Below are 21,441 nucleotides of genomic sequence, written 5' to 3'. Positions count from 1 at the left end.
TTTGAAAGATGTTATGGAAAATGCTCTAAAAAGAGACATCATTTTTCATACTTAGGGTAAAAAAATTCCCTTTTGTGTATTATATAATCTGAAAGAAAAAATAAAAAAAATAATAAACGAAAAAGTTATTAAACTTTTACACCCCTTGGTTTCTTTTGACATGTAGTATTGGTTAAGTAAATCGATAATTAGGCAGCATTTAATATGTACTAGTAACCTTTCATTGATTAATTGTTATATTATTTGCGACCAAGTTCTATTGACGACTTTACGAATTATTACTTCTTAATCGAATCATTTCTTCTAAAGCTTCACTGTTACATCGGGTTTCACCTGTCAACTTTGAACAGTCTAGTTCTTCAATTCGAATACCGTCCAAAGATCTACAACGACTAAGTGCTACATAAGCTTGTCCAGCAGCAAACAGTCGAGAGCCCAGACAAATTACTGCATGATCTACTGTACAACCAGAGAACGTTTATTAATAAATTATTTATAAATATTTATAAATTTAAAAATATACGTTCCCTGGTACAACCCTGAATCTTATAAACAGTCGACGCCCAACTCAGTATGCTATTAAAATGTCACCAAAATTAGTTTTGTATAGATGCGCATCTTTTTGGTGAGCTGCTTAAACTTACTATCGCCTTCCTACAGTGTCGCTCAAATATTCTAGGTTTCAGTACCACTTAAAATAGTTACAAACAAACATACATACATACATACATACAAGTGAAGCTAATAAAAGCGTATTAAAAATACACACATATGTACATGCAGCTGTCCTTTTGCATTGTTCGAAAACCAATGGTGTCGTTCGTTTGCAGCTATACGTAAGGAGCTTCAAATGCCGCCCGAGTTGTTGACGAGTGATCTCAGAGAGCAGGAGTGCAAGTCGACTAGAAAATCGTTCGGTTTATTGTTGTGATTGCAGCTTATCGATGTCGAACGTTTCTGAAGTGCGATTTTTGCTGCACAAAAACGGGTGCGAATCACGCACGTTTAGAACACTGGAGACGTGTCTAAGGCGAGTAGATTTATGATCTTTTCTATGCTGGAAGCTAGTACTACAGATATCCATATTTTGGGCCCGGCGAAGTCGACCAGCCTCAATCCATTTGGGGATGTTTCCTGGTGGAGGCTGAATTTACCTACTGTTGTGCCAAAGATACCTTCCGTGCCCATCCTGCCGTTAAAGTCGCCAAGCACGATTTTCACATCGTGGCGGGGGCAGCTGTCTTAGGTGCGCTCCAAGCGCTCATAGAAGGCATCTTTAATCACATCGTCCTTCTTTTCCTTCGGAGCGTGGGCTTAAATCAGCGACATGTTGAAGAACTTCGCTTTGATGCGAATTGTGGCTAGACGTTCATCCACCGTGGTTAATGACAGTACTCGGCGACGGAGTCTCTCTCCCACCACGAATCACACACCATTTGCGCTCCTTTAAATGGCCACTGTAGTAAATGCGACAATGGAGGATGCAGTCTTGTGTAGAAGTTCACACATGTGAGGAAAGTTCTCTGATTAGCATTCACTTGGGCGTGGCCAGAAACGATTCTTTGAAATATGGCGCAAGCAGTGCACGACTTCCGGTCTTTGACCAAGTATCCTCTGGGTAGCTTGAGAACATCCATTTGAAGGCGAGCTAAATTGAGACGGCGAAAAATTCCCTACACAGGGTTGTGCGCTGGGTTTGGGACCCGCTACGTAAAAAACAACCAATGAAAAAGCGTAAACAACCTCCGATGAGAGACCCCCCTATTGATGACGGCCATGGCAAACGCACTAAGGATAACGATTTAAGGGCGTGCACCTGAAATGTCCGGTGCCTTAATTGGGAAGGTGCCGCTGTCCATCTATTTGATGTCCTCGTTAGATTGAAGGCAGACATCACCGCCGTCCAAGATACACGATGGACGGGACAAGGACTGAGGCGAGTAGGTCCTTGTGGCATTTATTTATGTTAATAGTTAGAAATAAATAAAACATATAATATTCGTATATTCCAAAATATTCAGTGTATCATGAAAAATAAACAGTTTGTAGTTCTTAAAGTTTGCGGAAAACGATTGGCACATGTAATTATTTCGCGTACAGTTTTATGTTGTGAAAATGCCCCCAATCGAACTACAACCACGCCTACGCTCCATACATCACAATTTTAAGTATCAAATGATTCCATCACTTTACAATATATAAAACCTTGCGTAAGCAGTACCCCTAACATATTCTATATTACATGTACAAATTGGATCGGACCAAGCATCAGATGACTTCATACCAAAAATATAGTTTAATCTATGAGATATATTAGGTCTATTTTATTTGACCAGCGCGTTAAGTTTTCTGCTTAATTTGGCGACAATTCCGATTTCTTTGGCGCCGCGATTTGAATGTACCGTTGGAAAGTGAAAGTCCTCCTGATTAAAAAATGTATCGGGTTATAGGTACCGTAAACGCTTAGTTTACGAGATATTCGACCTTAACGTTCAAAAATTCCCAAAATTCGAACATTTCAAGAAGATATTTCACCACATTAAACACACTTTACTCACATTCTTCACTTCAAATTATTTAATTAAACTATAAACTTTTAAATAAATCTACATTTCACACTTTTAGCAGTTCTTTTAGGAGGTCTTTTAGCAGGTCTTTTACCTAAGAAATCTTTATTTTAAAAATTATATTTTACATTGGTAGTGAACATCACTTGTGTGTTAAAAATTACGACGAAATGGAGCGCTGCCATGTGATGATAAGGCAATTCGCTGAAATTCCTCTTTTTCGCAAAAATTCCTCTATCCATGCATATGGATATTTTCTTTTTTAAATTTATTAAATAAATAAGTAATATTATATAATAATATTACGTAATAAAGTGTAAAGTATACAGTATAAACACTCTTTCCATTCATATGGATATGTTCTTTATTTAATTTAATAAACAAATAAGTAATATTCTATACATAGTAATATTATATTATATATATTGTCAGCTAAAATACAAAACAACGTATTATCAAAAAATAAATGGAAATCGCTGACAGATATAATAACCAAAATTTAACCATTTTATAACGAAAACTCAATATATTTTTTTTATTTTTAACGCAGAAAGAAGTACTACGCGAAAGTACTTCAGTCACCCCGATATGATATAAATTTTATAATATTATCGTAGCCTTTTAGTTATTTGTGCTTATTAAATATAAATCACATGTTATACATATATGTACATATGTAGATGGAAAAAGTGTTCACAACTCAATTGTAACTTGAAAAATGTTGGAAAGTATTTGTTATTATAGTTAAAGGTTGGTACGCAGCTCTCAAGTAATCGCTTAAGAAAAAAAAATACATTATTTCTCAAGTAATTTTGACAGCTGGTTACGCATTGTGAATGATCTATGTACATTAGAAGATCAAGAGAGAATAAACAAAGAAAACAAACTTTGTGCGTAATATGTATGGTAACATAAATATTTTCATTGAGATTTTAGAATTGTTGTTGATGATTGGTAGGTTTTATACAGCATTTCAAAATGGAATATACTTCATAATGATTTCAACTAATTTAGGATGAATTTGACGATTACTTCGATTTTCCTTCAAGAAACAATTGTTTATTTGATGTTTCTTCGCAAAACCAGGTTTGCCATATTCACATTTTACTGAAAAAAGCATTAAAAATTAGTACTAGATTTCTTGAGAGCTGCGTACTAGCACAGGTAAATTTATCGCAGGAAAGTTTCTTGACCGTTTCTTAAGCGTTTTTTTATATGAAGTTTTTACGTTTCTTGGGAGCTGAGAACAAACAAACAAGAATTGTTAAAAATCCTACATATTTGCTGTTTAAGATGTGGCAACGCTCGTTTTCCTGATAATTGTAAACAATCTAACCTTTTCAACGATGAGTGTGCTAAGTGTTTTTTTAAATTCATAAATTTAGATAAAATATAGCAAAATAAAAGTGAAATGTGAACTTATTTCAAAGCTTAGAGTGTATATTTAAATATACAGAGTGAAAAACGTGAAAAAATTTAGTGAAACATAGAGAAGTCCCATGTGTTATTAGTGCTTATTTTTGAACTTATAATCATGAATATTTTGAAAAACATAAGTTATTTTTATATTATTTTTGGATATTCCTTCTGTGGAGAAGCTCCCTATCCGCACAACCCCATTTATACGGAAATTCGGATGTTTTACCCATGGATAATCCATGGTTTTACCTCTCCGCCAAAGTAATCGGAAGCGTGTCTTAATTTGTAAGAAAGACTTAGCCAACATATTGGCTTATCGGAAGCTGTATTATACCATATTCAGACCGAAAATTTCAAAGATTAGATTACATTTAAGCATTTCATAACCCAACAGTGTTCTAACTGCCGTTAGAAAGATCAAAAAACAGCTGTTATTGTCATTCAAGAGTTCACATCGCTTAATATTTATCAAAAGGAAAGATTGTCATATAGTATTTTCAAATCAAGGCCGTCTTTTTTTAATATTTTCCACATAATAGATGTAATGGATGCATTTTTTCATCTGTTAAGTCGATTTTCAGGTGAAATTAGATTCATTGCTTTAAAAAAAACTTGTTTGTTTACATTTTTTCCCTTTGTAGTGTCTAAATCAGCTGTGATAATGTAACAGATTTCCAGTGCTGACAAATAGATTGCGCAAAATCAGAGTCGCACAGAGAGATTTAGCGTGGATCAGTTTGAAATCATTTCAATTAAGTTATTTTGAACTGTCATTTTTGTATGGCGAAATCTTGAAAAATTTTTAAGATTAGTGGGATAATCCATTCAACAGCCGAAATCGTGTGATTAAGTGTCGGTCTGAACATGGTATTAGTTTATGTATTGAACTATATACATTGCCATCGTTTTTTTTTTTATTTACCACAGTTTGATTTTTCCAAAAAAAACTATCGGGAAGAATTTAGTATACCATCCCAGGATTTCGTTAATAAAATGGGTATGGTCGGATAGAGGAGATTCTCCAGATCACGAATATATATGGTTATAGCCGCAGGAAGCTTATAATTTTCGAGTTATTCGCGTTTTAAGTTGAAAATTTGCAACATTTTAATTACATATTTTCGATATATAAAATTAATTTTGCACTTATATTTTTCACTTTTATATACACTAACACATCACTTATTCATTTATACACATTTATTTTATATAATACAGTGCACAAATAGCTTTTAATACACATTTAAATTATTGTTGAATTTGATTATTTAAAAATAACAAATGAATTACAAACTGCCATATAATCAGTGTTACCTTATCAACATCATTTGTAAAATAACTAAATGAAATAAAGGGAACAGATTATACCCCAAATACGAAAATCAACAACCTATAAAAAACAATATCCCTGGTCGGTCCAACACCAGGGTGTATCAGAATTTCTTCGCGTTGAACTCCTTTATGCGTGTAAAATAACTAAAAGAAATTAAGTAAACAAATTATACCCCAAATAAGAGAAAGGAAAACATAAAATATAAAGAAATTGCTTAAATTTAATAAAACAAACGTGTATTAAGGCTTGTATATAAATTTTATTGCCTCTAATAATTTGACGAAAAGATCTTCATGTCTGTTGGCCACATTTTTCCGCCAAACATACTCAAAAATTAGGTCGGCGAAGTTTTCGGGATTGTTGTGGTTGTCCCTCGCAAAAAACCTTTTAATCACACGCCACTGGGATTCTATACGCTGCGTATGCGTTCCATCTGCAGCCACAAATGGATTGTCCAAATCGCTGTGATTCACTTTTCGGTGCTCATACCCGTGATTCGCCAAACCATCTTATTGTAGTTCCCTGGCAACATGCTTCTTAATCAGGTGGTATGAGCACCTCCGCAGACCTATCATTATCTGGAGCATACGTCCAGCCGCATCGTTGCTCCCATCCTCAATCATCCCCAACACCCAGTGACCTTCCACACTCCTGTTTGAAATGTGTTGAATATTTTTGAAATATTCCACATTCTCTTCACCTCTGACACGCTTGATTGATTTGCGAACATTTATAGTCGCTTCTTCTTTCAGATCTACATATAATTATAACAAAGTATTAGAAACATTATTTAAATATTCTTTTCAATATTTAATTTATCATACCTGATGAATTATTTTCCATTTTTTTTCAAAAATATTTCCGTAATTTTAATAAAAATTAATATAATTATATGTCCACACAGCTTAATCTTCCAAACACGAAATAATTATAAAAATGACAAATAAAAACAACGGTACTTTACTTTAAACGTAGCAGTACTTAAGTATATCCGTTAGATCGCATTGATGTTAGAGTGGTTGTTATGCCCTCTATGACATTGCTACTTCTTTGCGTAGAACTCCTTTTTGCGTGGGCGGCCTTTGGCCGCGCTTCAAAAAAATAACCCTGGTCGGTCCAACACCGGGGTGTACAACATTTTTTTTCGCGTAGAACTCCTTTTTTTTATGTGGGCGGCCTTCGAAGCGCTTCAAAAAATAACCTGGTCGGTCCAACACCGGGAATATACATTTTTTTTCTCCCGTAGAACTCATTTTTACATTGGCAACCACTTAAATTTTTTAAATTTTTTTTAAATGTTTTTAATGTTTATCAACGATTATGTTTCCTGTATTTAGGGTATAATATTTCTTTATATTTTTTTTTATTTTAGTTTGTAAAATATTTTACTATAGTAACACTGATTATTTGACACATTTATTTTTACAAATGATGTCGATAAGGTAACACTGATTATATGACAGTTTGTAATTCATTTGTTATTCTTAAATAATCAAATTCAACAATAATTTAAATGTTTACTGAAAGCTATTTTTGCACTATATTATATAAAATAAATGTGTGCAAATGAATAAGTGATTGGTTAGTGTATATAAAAGTGAAAAATATAAGTGCAAAATTAATTTTATGTATCGAAAATATGTAATTAAAATATTGCAAATTTTCAACTTAAAACGCGAATAACTCGAAAACTATAAGCTTCCTGCGGCTATAACCATATATATTCGTGATCTGGAGAATCTCCTCTATCCGACCATACCAATTTTATTCCCGAAATCCTGGGATGGTATACTAAAGCCGACCCAAACTATCGTTGGCAATCTTGATAAACATTATTTTCACAGATCAAAATGTAAACAAACCAAAATAAATTTTTGTGGAAATACTACATAGATGGAAAACTGAAAAAAGATGTGGTAAGTATTGAATTAAATTAAGCCAAAATTAAAACATGTTTTGTTGTCAACTTTTTGGTAATGTCTTCTCAGCCTCAATCAATGAAGAGGATGATATAGTTTTAAATATATTGGATTATCTAACCACTTCAACAAGTGTTTCAACGGAGATTTCTGAAGACGAACAGCCGGAGCTTCCAAAATATTTTGATTTCATATATATACGATTGAAAACTCTGCAGATAAAGATTTCTAATTCCATTTTCGTTTAAATCGCAGGACTTTGGACTACTGAAAAGGTATGAATGACTTTAGTTTTGCAAATTTTCTTATATGTGATTTTTTCATTGCTCCGAAGAACCCAAAATAAAACAATGATCTACGTGTGTGAGTGGTACGTACAAAACTTGCCCTCTTGTTTAGTGTTACGAAATCTACATGCTGGGAAATTGTTCGTCGAGTTGTCACGTGGATTATATATATCTTATCATGATTGTAGTTCTTAAAATATGGACATTTTATTTCCAAATTCTACCTTCATTTTCGTAAACTGTATGTAATATCGGTGTTCAAAGAATATGGCTCGCTAACGCATAATCAAATTACTTTCAACAAAACACATTGTTCTGAAAGAATTGTAGTCGAAAATGCTTTTGGTAAAGAATTTAGTGATAAGTGCATGTATAATCCACAATTTAAATTTATTATTAGCAAATGATGTTATGACTATTGACCATGAAATTGCAAGTGTTGAACGAGAACCAAATACAGAGGGGAGAGAGAAGATCACTGTAATCAGTTGTTTAGTCAACAATTAAATGATTTAAGCTTCTTTTATCCTTCGAACACATATGTATATGAATGTAGATACAGATACATGTACGTGTATACATACACTATTTAGGACTATATTTTATCTTATATATTTGTATCTTCTTTATCTGCCTTATGAACACACATACATAAAATTAATAAGAAATATATTTTAGTTATAAAATCAACTATTTTTTTTTATTTATTATCAAAGCATTTTTGGAGAAGTTTAACTTTTTTTCTCTAGCTTTAGCTGTTTTTGTTCAATTTCATTTTATTCACTTCGTTTTTTCATCAATTCTCCTATCACATTTTTATATTTTGCTTTGGAATTTCTGCGATTCTACGGCATTTTCCTCTTTACCAACAGTTTTCTTTTTTCAAAATACTTTTCTCTGGCACTTCTATCTAAGAGATGAAAGAGCAATGCCTTTGCTAGGCATTGGAAAATGCTTGCATAGTTGCTGACTTTGCTGGGATGTACTTAGCACCTCGTCTGGATTACGAAGAAAAAGCAGAAATTTACTAATTAAATAGGGACAATACATAAAGAAAAATTAATTTTAACTTACCGTATATTTCGGTAAGAGCATTGTTGTTGTTTTAACGGAAATTCAATCCCCGTTGGGATGGTAAATGTCATTCGTGTTGTCGTCGATGTCATCTAACGGTAGGCCCAGGAAACGTTGATGATGAGTAGGGTTCGTAGGGCATGCAAAGAGGTGGTCAGTGTCATGCGGAGACTCGTTGCATGCAGGACATACATTTGGTATGTCAGGGTCTATTTTGGATAAGTAGGAGTTTAACCTGCTACAGTATCCAGAACGAAATTGCGCAAGGGTCACATGCGTTTCTCGCGGCAGCTGGAGCTCTTCGTCTGCTATGCGTGGTGGTTTGACTCCAAGAACGCCATTCACGGGGAGGGAGTCGGTGAAGGTGTTGATGGCTCCGCTGTGAATGGCGGTCAGTACCTGTCGTTAGTTCGTTGCGTCCGAAGTCCGGTCGGCGTACTGTACGACGTCGTCCACGTAGTCCAGGAATGACCTTTTGATGCTCCGAGGAGACGGTTCCGCTCCAAGCAGATGGCAGCAGCGGTGATTTCTGCGAAAGCATCCCAGCAGGAACTGCCTGGAGAGGAGTTCATTATGCTCCTTAACTGGGAGCATAAGCGTCTCACTGTGGAGGTGTTCAACGGGAGACATCAAAAGACATCCCGTAGTGGTCCGGAGTGCAGTGTTTTGACAGGTCTGAAGTTTCCTCATCTGCGTGCCACTGCATCCAGGCGACCATATGGGTGCTGCGTAATTGAGGACCGGCCGGCCGATTGCCTTGTATGTTGCCAACAACGTTTCTTTGTCTTTTCCACATGTGCTGCTGGCTAGCGACTTGAGGATTTTGTTGCGGCTCTGTACCTTGGCGATAATCGCTGTCGTATGAGGAGAGAAGAAGCATAGACTGTCGAATGTTACACCTAAAATCTTAGGATTATTGGCAGTCGGAATTTTGACGCCGTCGACTGCAATATTAAGCTCAAGTCTATACTCCTTCGTCCAGTTTGTGCATATAGTCGCTGTGGATTTGGTGGGGGAAAGTGTGAGAATTCGTGCAGTGAGGAAACGAGAAAGGTCGGAGAGGTAGCTGTTTACCTTCGAACACATGCCATCGATTCCATTACCCGACACCAATATCGTGCAGTCATCAGCGTAAGAGGTTATGGAAACTCCCTCTGGTAGTTGTGGGAGTTTTAAGATGTAGAAATTAAACAGTAGCGGGGAGAGGACACCACCCTGCGGAACCCCCTGTTTAATTCTTCTCAGTTTAGATGTTTCACCTCGAAATAGTACGGATGACTGGCGACCGCTCAAATAGTTCATGGTCCACCTCTTTAGCCCTGGAGGGAGCGTAGTTGTTTCAATGTCCTGCATTTGCGTTGTGTGATTGACCGTGTCAAAAGCTTTTGACAGGTCCAACGCTACGAGGATCGTTCTTTCGCAGGGTGGTTTCTGGTTCAGGCCACGAACTATCTGAGCGTTTATGACGCTAAGGCTGTGGTGGTGCTGTGCACTTTTCGGAATCCATCCTGGTGGCTCGCTAGGCTCAGGTGGTGAGTGAAGTTCGGGAGGAGCAAGGCCTCAAGTGTCTTCACTACTGGGGAGAGGAGAGTTATCGGTCGATAAGATTCCCCTTTGTTGGCGGGTTTCCCACTCTTCCGACTTCCGACCACTCTTCCGACTTTCCACACATCGCGTATTTAAAGAGTGGTCAGCGACAGATTGAGGACCTTGATGAGATATCCTACTCCCGTCGAGCCTGAATGCTTTAGCATTAGCATGTTGATTCCATCAGGGCCAAGGGATTTGGAAGATTTTGCCTTTTTGATGACACCCCGAACCTCCTCATCGGTGAAAGTAAGTGGCGCGCCGTCGTTTGGCATTTTGCGCAGTCGTCGGTTAACACATCGTTTAGCTTTGTCTACCGAAGGGTGCAGTGTGAACTGCCGGCTAAAATAGCTCGCGCACTTCTTCGGGTCCATAGAAGTATGACCATTGAATTGAACTTCAACTCGGTCGTCATGTCTCTTCGGGTTTGACAAAGCTTTGACAGTAGCCCAAAGCTTACTCACACCGGTGGAGAGGCTACAGGACTTCAGGTGCTCTATCCATTTCGTCCGCTTATGTTGGTTTACCATACGCCGAATCTCCAAATTGAGATCCCTTATTCGGGGATCCCCGGGATCGGCATGGCGTAAGGTGTCGCGCTCATTAGCTAAAACGGCTGCTTCAGCCCAATCAGAAATTGGGGCGGATTTCCGCTATTCTTCCAGCCGGGATGAAGCGGGCGGTAGCTGCTGCGATCACCTTGCGGAATTGACGTTCGCCAACGCATACGTCTATAGGAATAGGTAGAGCGTTGAAGGTGTTCTCAGTAAATTCTGTGAAGCCGACCCAATTAGCTTTGTCAAAGTTAATGTAGGTGCGGTTGTCCCCAGAAACAAAATCAGGAGGCTTCTCGATCGAAATAATTATGGGCAGATGATCTGATGCGAGAGTTAGCGTAGGTCGCCAGGTTATGCTGTTTATCGGACCACCGCTAGCAATGGTAATATCCGGCGAGCTATTACAGGTGCTCATAACTCTGGTGGGGCCTTCGTCATTAATTGTGCAGAATGTCGAATCGTCAATCTGTTCCGCCAGCTCCATCCCCCTACGATCATTTGACAGGCAGGAATGCCAAAGATCGTAGTGCGCGTTAAAGTCGCCTAGTACCAAACGGTTTTCACCACGAAGTAGTGCACCTATATTCGGGTGATATCCTGTTGGGCAACATGTAACTGGGGGGATGTATATATTGAATATTTCGTGCTCGACATCGCCTGACCGGATAGCTGCACCCTGACATTTTAGGGTAGTATCCCTGGGGTCGATGTCTTCATCGATTAGGCGATACTGCACGGTGTTGTGCAATATGAAGGCTAGGCCACCACCATTATCTCGCTCGCGATCTTTACGTATTACGTTGAAACCGGCACAACTCAGAAGATCTGAGCGGCTGTTTAGCTTGGTTTCTTGGACCGCAGCTATCGATACACGTTCCCGATTCATAAGTGCAACTATCTCCTCGATCTTACTCTGGAGTCCGTTGCAGTTAAATTGAAGTAGCCGGGTTTGTCGCGGGTGTCCGTGGGTGATCCTGGGGGTGAGGGAGTGACGTGTGGGTGGTAGTTGTTGCAGCTGTAGAACCCGCAGGGGCGGTTGTCGCGCTGGGGTGTTGGTAGGCGACGCCACTGTTGTGAGTTGCGGGGGCAGACTCCTGCAGCATGGGGCAACGTACGATTCACTCCACTCACGTGTGGTGCGCAGGCCGGAACACGCCGAAAAGTGACGCCAGCCATTACAGGAATTGCACTTGACGGATGTAACGTTCCGACGTATGACACCCTGACACACGGAACAGACAGTGCGAGGGACCAAGAGCAGCTGGTTGGTTCTCGTACGAGGATTGGAGCGGGATGAAGGTTGGGGGGGGGGGGGGGGACAAGTCACAAGGGGAGCTATGTTGCCTGATTGAACTCCTGGGGACCGTGGAGGTCCTCTGTTGGCCACTCGGAGTGAGTGGCGGCGCGGCGCGCAAGCTATGTGCGGATTGCACAGCCGTAGAGGCTTGTGTCGCAGTATTGCGCAGGCAACATGGGGCCACGTAACGTGTGGTTCACTCCCTATGAGTCTTAAGGCCTGAGCAGGTCTTAAGATGGCTCCATCCATTGCATATATTACACCTGACCGAGGTGGAGTTTGGATGAAGCCTTTTTGCCAATGCCAGCACGAGTCAGGAGGATATGGAGCAGCCCTGCTGCAAGGCATTGCTCCAATGACGACAAACACAGATAAACACTTACCGAACCAAACGAGGTTAGATCGCCGAAAAAACAGCCCTTGGTCGGATGAAATCCGAGTCAATTCCGGTGCGTAGAACCGGCTGTCGTGGGAATTGTAAGAGTTGGTAAGAGCATCTTAAGGGTCTGTTCGTTGTGTGGTTGTTGGACAACAAGCAACTCTCACCGAAAATTTTATCCTTTTCGTTTATATACGTCAATGCGCGAGGTATGACTGAGGCTGACTTATATAATTTGGACAAAGGCCAAGACGGTCCTACTGCTTAAATGCTATAACTAGAGGTAGGACGAGTTTCTGCATTCTAGAAAAAATACCCATATCAAAAGATTTTGAAAGATATAATTTTCCAAGGGTTTACGGTTCTTTCGCTGTTAGTAAATATATGCATAATATAATAATAAACGTTTACAAATTTAAAAGTTCAAACTTACGTTTTCTCAAAGTTTAGAAATAAATTGAATTTTAGTTGACAGTTCTTGTACAAATTGGAAACACAATTCGAAAATATTTATTTTTTTTTAACCAAATAATTATTTATTGAATATGCTTACAAAATGTAAGCGATGGACAGGATAAGAATTTTGCTGTATTTGTCACTTCTGTGTTTACCAGTAGTACACATTTCAAGATCTCTATAGGGCAATTCAGAATGTTGTGCAAATGGTTTTACAGCTTTGAAATTGCAAACTAGCGAGCATATTTTTGTCTTTACACTAACAAAATATACAGGGATGCACCTGCAACGCCTATGCAAAGAAACAATACTAAACCGCAGGAATGATAAAAACAAGATTGCGCAAAAACGAGTTCAAATTTTGTTCGTTCTGCGCATCTACGTCACGGTTGACCAACCTACAATCAGCTGATTTTCAGTTGCTTGTTTTTCTTTGCAATAAGAATCAATTTTGTATTGTAGGCATACAAAAACATGAATATCATCAAAAGTTAACATCAATATAAGTGAATATTAATAAAAGATATCAATTTAAGTGAATATTTTATAGTGAACATATACCTACATATTCATTTCGTTGTATTATTTAATTTTATCTCTTTGCTGTGTTTGTTTCAACTATATACATTTATGCAAATAAAAATTTTCAATATTTTGTGACCAACTATCAATTTATTGTCTTATTTAATATTCTTATTTTGCTGTACATATTTTCAATTAAGTTTTTATTTAAGGAACGAATCCTAAAACACGTTCTAGCTCTGAAAAACAATTCTTTTACTTTGGTGCTACAATTCACAAAATTACTTAAATCTAAGTGCTTCTGGACGTAATTTTTACATATATGCATCAGTACCATTTAAGTCGTCAAATACTGTTAGCAATCATATGCTCCATCAACATATCTGTTGGTTTTGAGAGTCCTCCTTCAGATAGGTGATGTACCCAATTATTAGACGAACAATTTTCTAAATTTGCACAAATTTCGGGGTTGTCTTTACCAAGTTTGTGGTAGATGTACCCTGTGTACCAAATTTTCAAGCCCGCCGTTGTTGAGAATCTTCAAGTCATCATTTTTTTCAATTGGTTCAGCGGAATTTAAATCAACTGACACACGTTGAAAAGTATTACCTGCAAAAATATAATAAACATACATACATACATGCGTATAAATAATTGGAGTAAATTGCTAGTTAAGATTATTATTACAATTCGGATAAGAAACAGTGGTTAGTATGCAAAAACTTAGTTTGTATGTAAGTACATATTTGCATTTGTTAGCATCAATACATTTTTATATAACAATGTTTTCTGTAGTCTTAGGTTTATAATACTATGTACGTTTAATATTTTGATAATTACCGGTTAGAGATAAGTAATTCCCTTCGAAATCTGGGGTGTTGTCGACTTCAACATTTCCTTCATCTGTAATCGGTCCTTCGTTATGACCAAGTATATTGGAACGTAGCCTATACTTGAACTCCTTTCTGTCAGGGTGATCGTGAAGACCGCCTTTTAACCTGATTACGCCAAACAAATTTTCTAAAACGTCCAGGTTTAAACGAGACTCCATCCTTTTCTACCTTTCATTAGCCTCTGCAGGAGTTAATCTGGTTAACGAGAGAATAGCGCTAGGTAGCAACTTCGTTAGACTTGGCGAACTTAAACCTGCAAGAGTGTTTGGTTATAAAAGTAAAATTGTTGTAATGAAAATGCTATAATTACCCATTTCAAACTGCAAATTTCTTTCGAAGGCTTCTGGCGCGAAGTGCACAAAAATGAATCCACTGTTTTAGTACTGTTTTATCCTAAGGTAAATGGAGAAATCTCCATTTCGTTGCACTATTTTTAACATTGTTTTTATTACATCCGAACACTGCGCAACTCATTTTAAAAAATATAAAATTTCACAATTAATACTACACGCGAAAATACAATTCGAAAGGTGCGGGCGATTAATAAGTCAACCGTGACCACAGCAAGAACAGCTGACTGAAAACAAACATGCGCATTGCGTAATGTCTTTCTCTATCATTCTTGACTAAACCGACATTGTATGGCTTGCAATATAGGTTTGCAAATTGTCAGCTATTATCAACAAACACAACATTGGCGTAAAATAATAAAAATGGGAAAAACGTGCAAAAAAAGAGAAAAGCCAAAAAAAATGGAAAGTAAGTGAAATCAAAAATATATTGCACTTTTTGTAGGAAGCTCCGGAAGTAGAGGTAAATTAAAAGATAAAATTTTTGGTGTGAGCATTTATTGGCAGTTTTTATCCAAAAGCACTTCGTGGTCACTGCAGTACATTTTAACCCATTCATTGTTAATTTCTTTTACAATAATTTTATTATTTATAGGTACCGACAGCACAACTTTTTTTTACAAATTTCTAATAGAAAAAAACCGGCATATACGCCATATGGTCGGCCTCTTTTAAAAAAGCAGGCGATTGTCGAAAACATTAGGAGCCTTCCCAAATCCGAGTCCGATGCCGGATGTTGAAGGTAAGTGTAAATGAATGTGACGAAATTTGTCAAATGTTTATGTTTCAGGCAAAGTGCTGCAGATGTGCCCTCATTTTAATAACTCCACGTTATTTTTGGAGCAAAACGTATAACTGCATTGGCAACAAACTTGTCTTACTAAGCAATGGTTCAGACGACAATGCGAAGGATACCACCATAGTCGTGAATGCCAAACCGCCTCCAATATATTTGCGCGAGCGTAGCAGTAATGCTCTTGTTGCTAAGTGAAATTGTAGGTACTAATAATTTTCATATAGTGCTTTTGAAAGAAGGCAATATATATGAAACAAGAATTCAGTCCTACACTGAAAAAAAGGTTTATGGAAATAGTTAAATTTTTGTCAAATAAAAACAAGAACTATTATTCGTATCAACTGAAGAGCTCTAAGGGCCTAGTTGATGTAATTAGGGGTATAGAGTCCGCCGTAGACTCTAGTGAAGTCAAAGAAGCATTGGAAGACTGCGGTTTTGGTATTAAAACTGTTGTAAATATATTTAATAGAAACAAAGTAATATAGCCAATGTTTAAAATTGAATTGTTGACGAACTGTAATCAACTTAAAAAATTAAACACATCCTTTATATAATCTGAAATATTTGTTGCATCGTAGAGTAACTGTTGAAGAACCACATAAAAGAAACGGTACGGCACAATAACCAACTGTCAAGAATATGGGCATACCAAACCATATTGCACTCTACGGAGTGTTTGTGTGGTATGTGGTGATTTACATCCCACTTCTAAATGCACCCTTAGGAAATACAATTTAAATAAAAAATGCAGCAATTGTGGAGGAAATCACACTGCTAACTGCAGAGATTGTCCTGTTTATAAAGATTTGAAATCGAAATTGTCAAAGGGCATTCAAGCGAGTCGTAACCAATTGTTACAAACAAGACGTAATGAAATTATAGCAACCTCAGATAAAAGTTCAACTCCTATTAATTATAACAATAGTGAAAGGCCACACTGTACAAATGCAACTGTCGCAAAATCATCTAAATGGATGCATTGAAACTAAGATTATAAATCTTATACAGTCTATGACACAATTTATGTCTACCATGCCAAACATGATCCAAGATTTAATAAAATCACAAAATCAAATGCTGCAAAATTTATTAAGTAAAACATGAGCATACGAAATATCTGTATATGGAGTGTTAACGGCGTTAGCCAACAGAGATCATTAGTTTTCTGTCTGAAAAAAGTATAGATGTAATGCTTATCTCAGAAACTCATCTAACAAATAAAAATAATTTCAATATACCGGGATATAGACTCTATGTTACAAATCATACGGATGGAAAAGCCCATGGAGACACGGCTGTGTTACAAGCTACAACAATATCCCTAAAAATCGGGATTGTGACATAAACCTTACGGCTATATACTGCCCACCTCGTTTTAAAATTACGGATAACGAATTTAAAGGCTTTTTTGGAACGCTAGTTCAAAGATTTCTAGCAGGTGCAGATTAAAACGCAAAACACACGTACTGGGGCTCACGACTTATTAATCCGAAAGGACGGCAGCTGTACTACGCTATTATGAATAAGCTTAAAAAAATACCAGACTTAATAGATTTTGCTGTAGTCAAAAATAGATAGATCGCGTAAGACAGCTGATACATGTATAGACTTATCATCTGATCATTATCCTCTACTAATAAAGTTATACGAACAGTCCATGATATTTGAGCCAAAAGTTTCTCTAACATCTCATAAAACTAACTGGTTGAAGTATGAAAAATATATCACCAGCCACATCAATATTGATTGCAAAATAAATACAGGAAGAGACATTGATGAAAGTATAAGAGCTGTATTGTCAACACCAAAAAGAAACAATAAACCAGTTGGTTTTGGAAAGATAACGAATAATGAAATAGAAAAACTTGTAAATGAGAAAAAGCAACAATGAAAACTATATAAAAAAGCTGTGTCCAAATTCTAGCAAGCAAAGCTCTCTTTGAAAGCCCAAAAGTTGCCAACCTTGCCCAATACCGCTATCGAGTCACTTGTGTCTATAAGGACTTCTACTTTTGAAATTACTAAAATCATAAAAAAGCTAAATCCGAAAAAGGCATCAGGACACGATAATATTACTCCAAAAATTATAATTGAGTTACCAGATATTACTTTAAAAGTGCTCTCCTTGCTCTTCAATGCAATTCTTGGTTTCGGATACTATTCAGTTTCGTGGAAAAAGTCGCAGATCATCATCATAGATAAATCTGGTAAAGACCTAATAGACCATTAAGTCTCTTACCCTGTATTTCTAAAACATTTGAAAAAGTGTTACTATCAATGATGACACCTTTCCACCACGAAAATAATATAATACCAACGCACCAACTCGGTTTTCGTGCTAAACATGGCTAAATAGAATTACCAACGAAATCAGGAAAGCATTCGAGCACAGAGAGTACTGTTCAGCTATTTTTCTAGATGTAGCTCAGGCGTTCGATAAGGTCTGGCATGAAAGTCTCTTATGGGAAATCAAAAAAGTTTCACCTTACGAATTGCATAAAACTTTAAGAAGCCTGGAAATTTATTATTAAAGTCACAGACTTCATATCAGAAGAAGCAGTAATAAGAGCTGGTGTACCTCAGGGTAGCAAGCTAGGCCCAACTCTGTGCATAATATATACAGCAGACATTCCAACAGCTATTAACGTATTGACATCCACTTTCGCGGATGACACAGTAAGCCGTAACACATTTCCCATCAGAGCATCAAGAATATTAGGGCAACACTTAACTTTTGTCGAAGAATGGCTAGCCAACTGGCGTATAAATATAAATGAGCATAAATACAAGCATGTTACATTCTCACTAAGACCAGAAACGTGTCGGACAGTTAAAAGGCAATAAACAATGTTCTAGTACCCCAATCGAATGAAGTAACTTATCTTGGGATTCACCTGGATCGCAGGCTCACATGGCGAAAACTTATAACGAGTAAAATAACTTGCATGAAGTTAAGAGCAGCAAATTGAAATTGGATTTTAAACAAAAATTCTTAACTTAGCCTAGACAACAAAGTCCTCTTATACAATGCAATCATAAAATCGATTTGGATGTATGGCATTCCAACATTGATATAATACTTACAAAGGTTCCAATCTAAAATGCTTAGAACAATCACGGGTGACCCATGGTACATGGTTAATGAAAACATTAATAAAGATCTATGATATTCCTATGATAAAGAAGGAGATAGAAGACAGCAGAATGAGATATATTTCTAAACTTTGCGAACATCCAAGCCCATTGGTTAATGCCTTGGTAAATTCCTGAAATTAAACTCGTTTAAAAAGAAGTGATCTACCGGCCTACTAGAAAACAACGTTCTAGCAAAAAAGCTCAACCACATTCTTCAGCTTCTTTAGTTTTAAGTAGACTTATTATAAGGCTTTACCAAGCAGATCCAATAAATAAAGAAAAATTAAAAAAAAATCTGATTACTTTCCAAGCCCAGCGAAAAGAAATGATTAAAATTCAATTAGGATGTGAAAAAGAGAGAGAAAATTCTCGACGACATTCCCTAACAACAGATAAATTTCATCTTAAACTGCATCCACAGCATCATTATCACTTTCAATTTCTAGAAGTAAATTGTTATTGGTTGAAATTCCCCATAAAAATATTTCTTAACTTCAACGTCTATAATTTCTTCAGCAACTTCATCAACTAAAGAGTCAGCAAATTTTTCTCTAACATATGGACATATTTAAATTGGAAATGTGAAAATTTTAATTTCTTCTTTACCAGTCAGTTGTGAATTAATGGTTTTGTGAATTAATGGTTTCCTTTGTGTTACAAGGAAACTCCAAAAAGACGTTCACTTTTGCTGGTAAATATTATATTTGCAATTGCAATTATATTCTCGTAGCGTCCTTGATTGCCATCATTAGAGTGCACGATGACACAATATGAAAAAATCCCATACCGAAATATGCAAGGCAAAGAGAGCTTCTTCTTCTCTTCTTTACTGGCGTAGACACCGCTTACACGATCATAGCCGAGTTAACAACAGCGCGCCAGTCGTTTCTTCTTTTCGCTACGTGGCGCCAGTTGGATATATCAAGCGAAGCCAGGTCCCTCTCCACTTGGTCCTTCCAACTGAGTGCTTCCCCCGGCGGGTACTGCGTCGAATACTTTCAGAGCTGAAGTGTTTTTTGTTCCGGACAACATGACCTAGCCAGCGTACCCGCTGTCTTCTAATTAGCTGAACTATGTCAATGTCGTCGTATATCTCATACATCTCATCATTCCATCGAAAACTCGTAACGTTGACTCATCGGTTGCTGCCATCGTCCAAGCCTCTGCACCATATAGCAGGGCGGGAATTATGAGCAACTTATAGAGTTTGGCTTTTATCGTCGAGAGAGGACTTTACTTTTCAATTGCCTACTCAGTCCGAAGAAGCACGATAGGGAGTCGCCTTGTCTGAAACCTCGTTTGGTATCGAACGGCTCGGAGAGGTCCTTCCCGATCCTGACGGAGCTTTTCGTGTGGCTCAACCTCAGTTTACACAGCCGTATTAGTTTTGCGGGGATACCAAATTCAGACATCGCGGCATAAATGCACCTCCTTTTCGTGCTGTGGAAAGCAGCTTTGAAATCGACGAATCTGATGCATGATCCTTATCAGTTCTTCGCCTCCGTGTTTGAATAGCTTGGCCAGCAAACCATCATTTGCATGACTATTGTGAATTGGCGCACATTCTGTATCCATTCTTAACAAAAAACTTTAACAAATCTTTATAATTTAAGTAGAAATTATAAAATCTATTTGAAACTTACTTTCCTCAACAATTTAGCGGCGTAATATGTGTTTATGTAAAATGACAGCTAAAACAGGGTTGCAATTATATTTTTACGTGTCATTGCGCGAAAATAAACCTGGTTTTGGGTCTGACATATTTTATAGCCATTGCAAGTAATTTTCTGCGGGTGTTTATTGTTGTGCCGTTGTACCAAGAGAAAATTCTCCAATTCTTGCACCGTGCAAGGGTTTTGCAAGAGCAAGAGAGTACCCCTATTGTATTATATGAATAACTAGTCCCGGCGGCAGAGTCCCGTAATTATATACCATACATCCATATTAGCTTTATAACTGAATTGTATTGAAGGATTTTATGGTCCAAGCATAGGTTTGAATTTTTACCCAATAACCAATTTAAGCTGGCGGTTCTAAGTTTGATGTATTTAAGATTTAACTTTATTTGTTTAAGGAATTACTACATTGTTTATTTACAGGGCATGCTCATCAGTTTCCTTTTTTAGAGTGAATTTGGCGTGCGTATACTTTTGCTCATTCACTTTAATGCACCAGTTAACACTGTAGCTATTCCGCTTTTTTATGTTCTATGCTCTGTTTGGTTTCTTATGAAGTTAAAAGTAAGGCACAATACCTGGCGATGTATCTGCCAAAGCGATTTTCTATTGCGATTTCTTGTCGGTTTTACATGGTGTGTCCAAAAAAACCATCTTGTTCACTAACAACAACCAGTATAATCCATATTCATGCATTTTATTTCTCAATGATGCAGCTATTAGCTTATGATGGTTAATTAAATCACGCCTATTATTGAAACTCTGATAATGCCGCTAGTGTCTAGCTACCATATTAATACTATAAGAGTTTCGGACAGGTTTATACTATATATATCGGACAATAAGTGAGCAAACTTTGACTAATTTTAGGATATAAACTCACTATGTTTTATATTACATTTTGCTACATGTCCGAGATATTAATATAAAAAAAAAAAAACATAAAAGTTCAAAGTCATCTGGAAAGCCGGAAGTCCCTCTGATAACTGCATAAGCTTTTGTCATTACTCAAGTATACTTGAGACATGGTTTCCATAAATTTTGTGAAGTTAACTCTCACACTGACCGACATACATATGTATTTCACGAAAATCAACGAAAATCATTTTTTGTAGTATATTGGGGAAGAAGTAATTCGTGAACTGATTCCATACATTTTCGGCATTCAACTCTAGTTTATCCAATATTATACGT

The 21,441-nt window shown here is 37.1% G+C and overlaps 2 protein-coding genes across 2 annotated transcripts in view; one reads left to right on the top strand and one right to left on the bottom strand.

The window, feature by feature from the left end:
• The window catches only part of LOC126765886 (uncharacterized), a 216,101-nt gene that overhangs the window by 19,020 nt on the left and 175,640 nt on the right, over positions 1 to 21,441 (top strand). The gene's annotated exons all lie outside the window — the stretch shown is intronic.
• LOC126765686 (uncharacterized) lies at positions 9,159 to 11,877 on the bottom strand. Its single transcript, XM_050483409.1, is given in 2 exon segments — positions 9,159 to 10,818; positions 10,820 to 11,877. Coding segments are annotated over 2 exon segments (1,350 nt in total). The 5' UTR covers positions 11,630 to 11,877; the 3' UTR covers positions 9,159 to 10,278.

Source organism: Bactrocera neohumeralis, unplaced genomic scaffold (genome assembly GCF_024586455.1).
Source record: "Bactrocera neohumeralis isolate Rockhampton unplaced genomic scaffold, APGP_CSIRO_Bneo_wtdbg2-racon-allhic-juicebox.fasta_v2 cluster11, whole genome shotgun sequence".
NCBI lineage: Eukaryota > Metazoa > Arthropoda > Insecta > Diptera > Tephritidae > Bactrocera > Bactrocera neohumeralis.
Note: the sequence above shows the minus strand (reverse complement) of the source record. Positions and strands in the feature narration are given on the sequence as shown.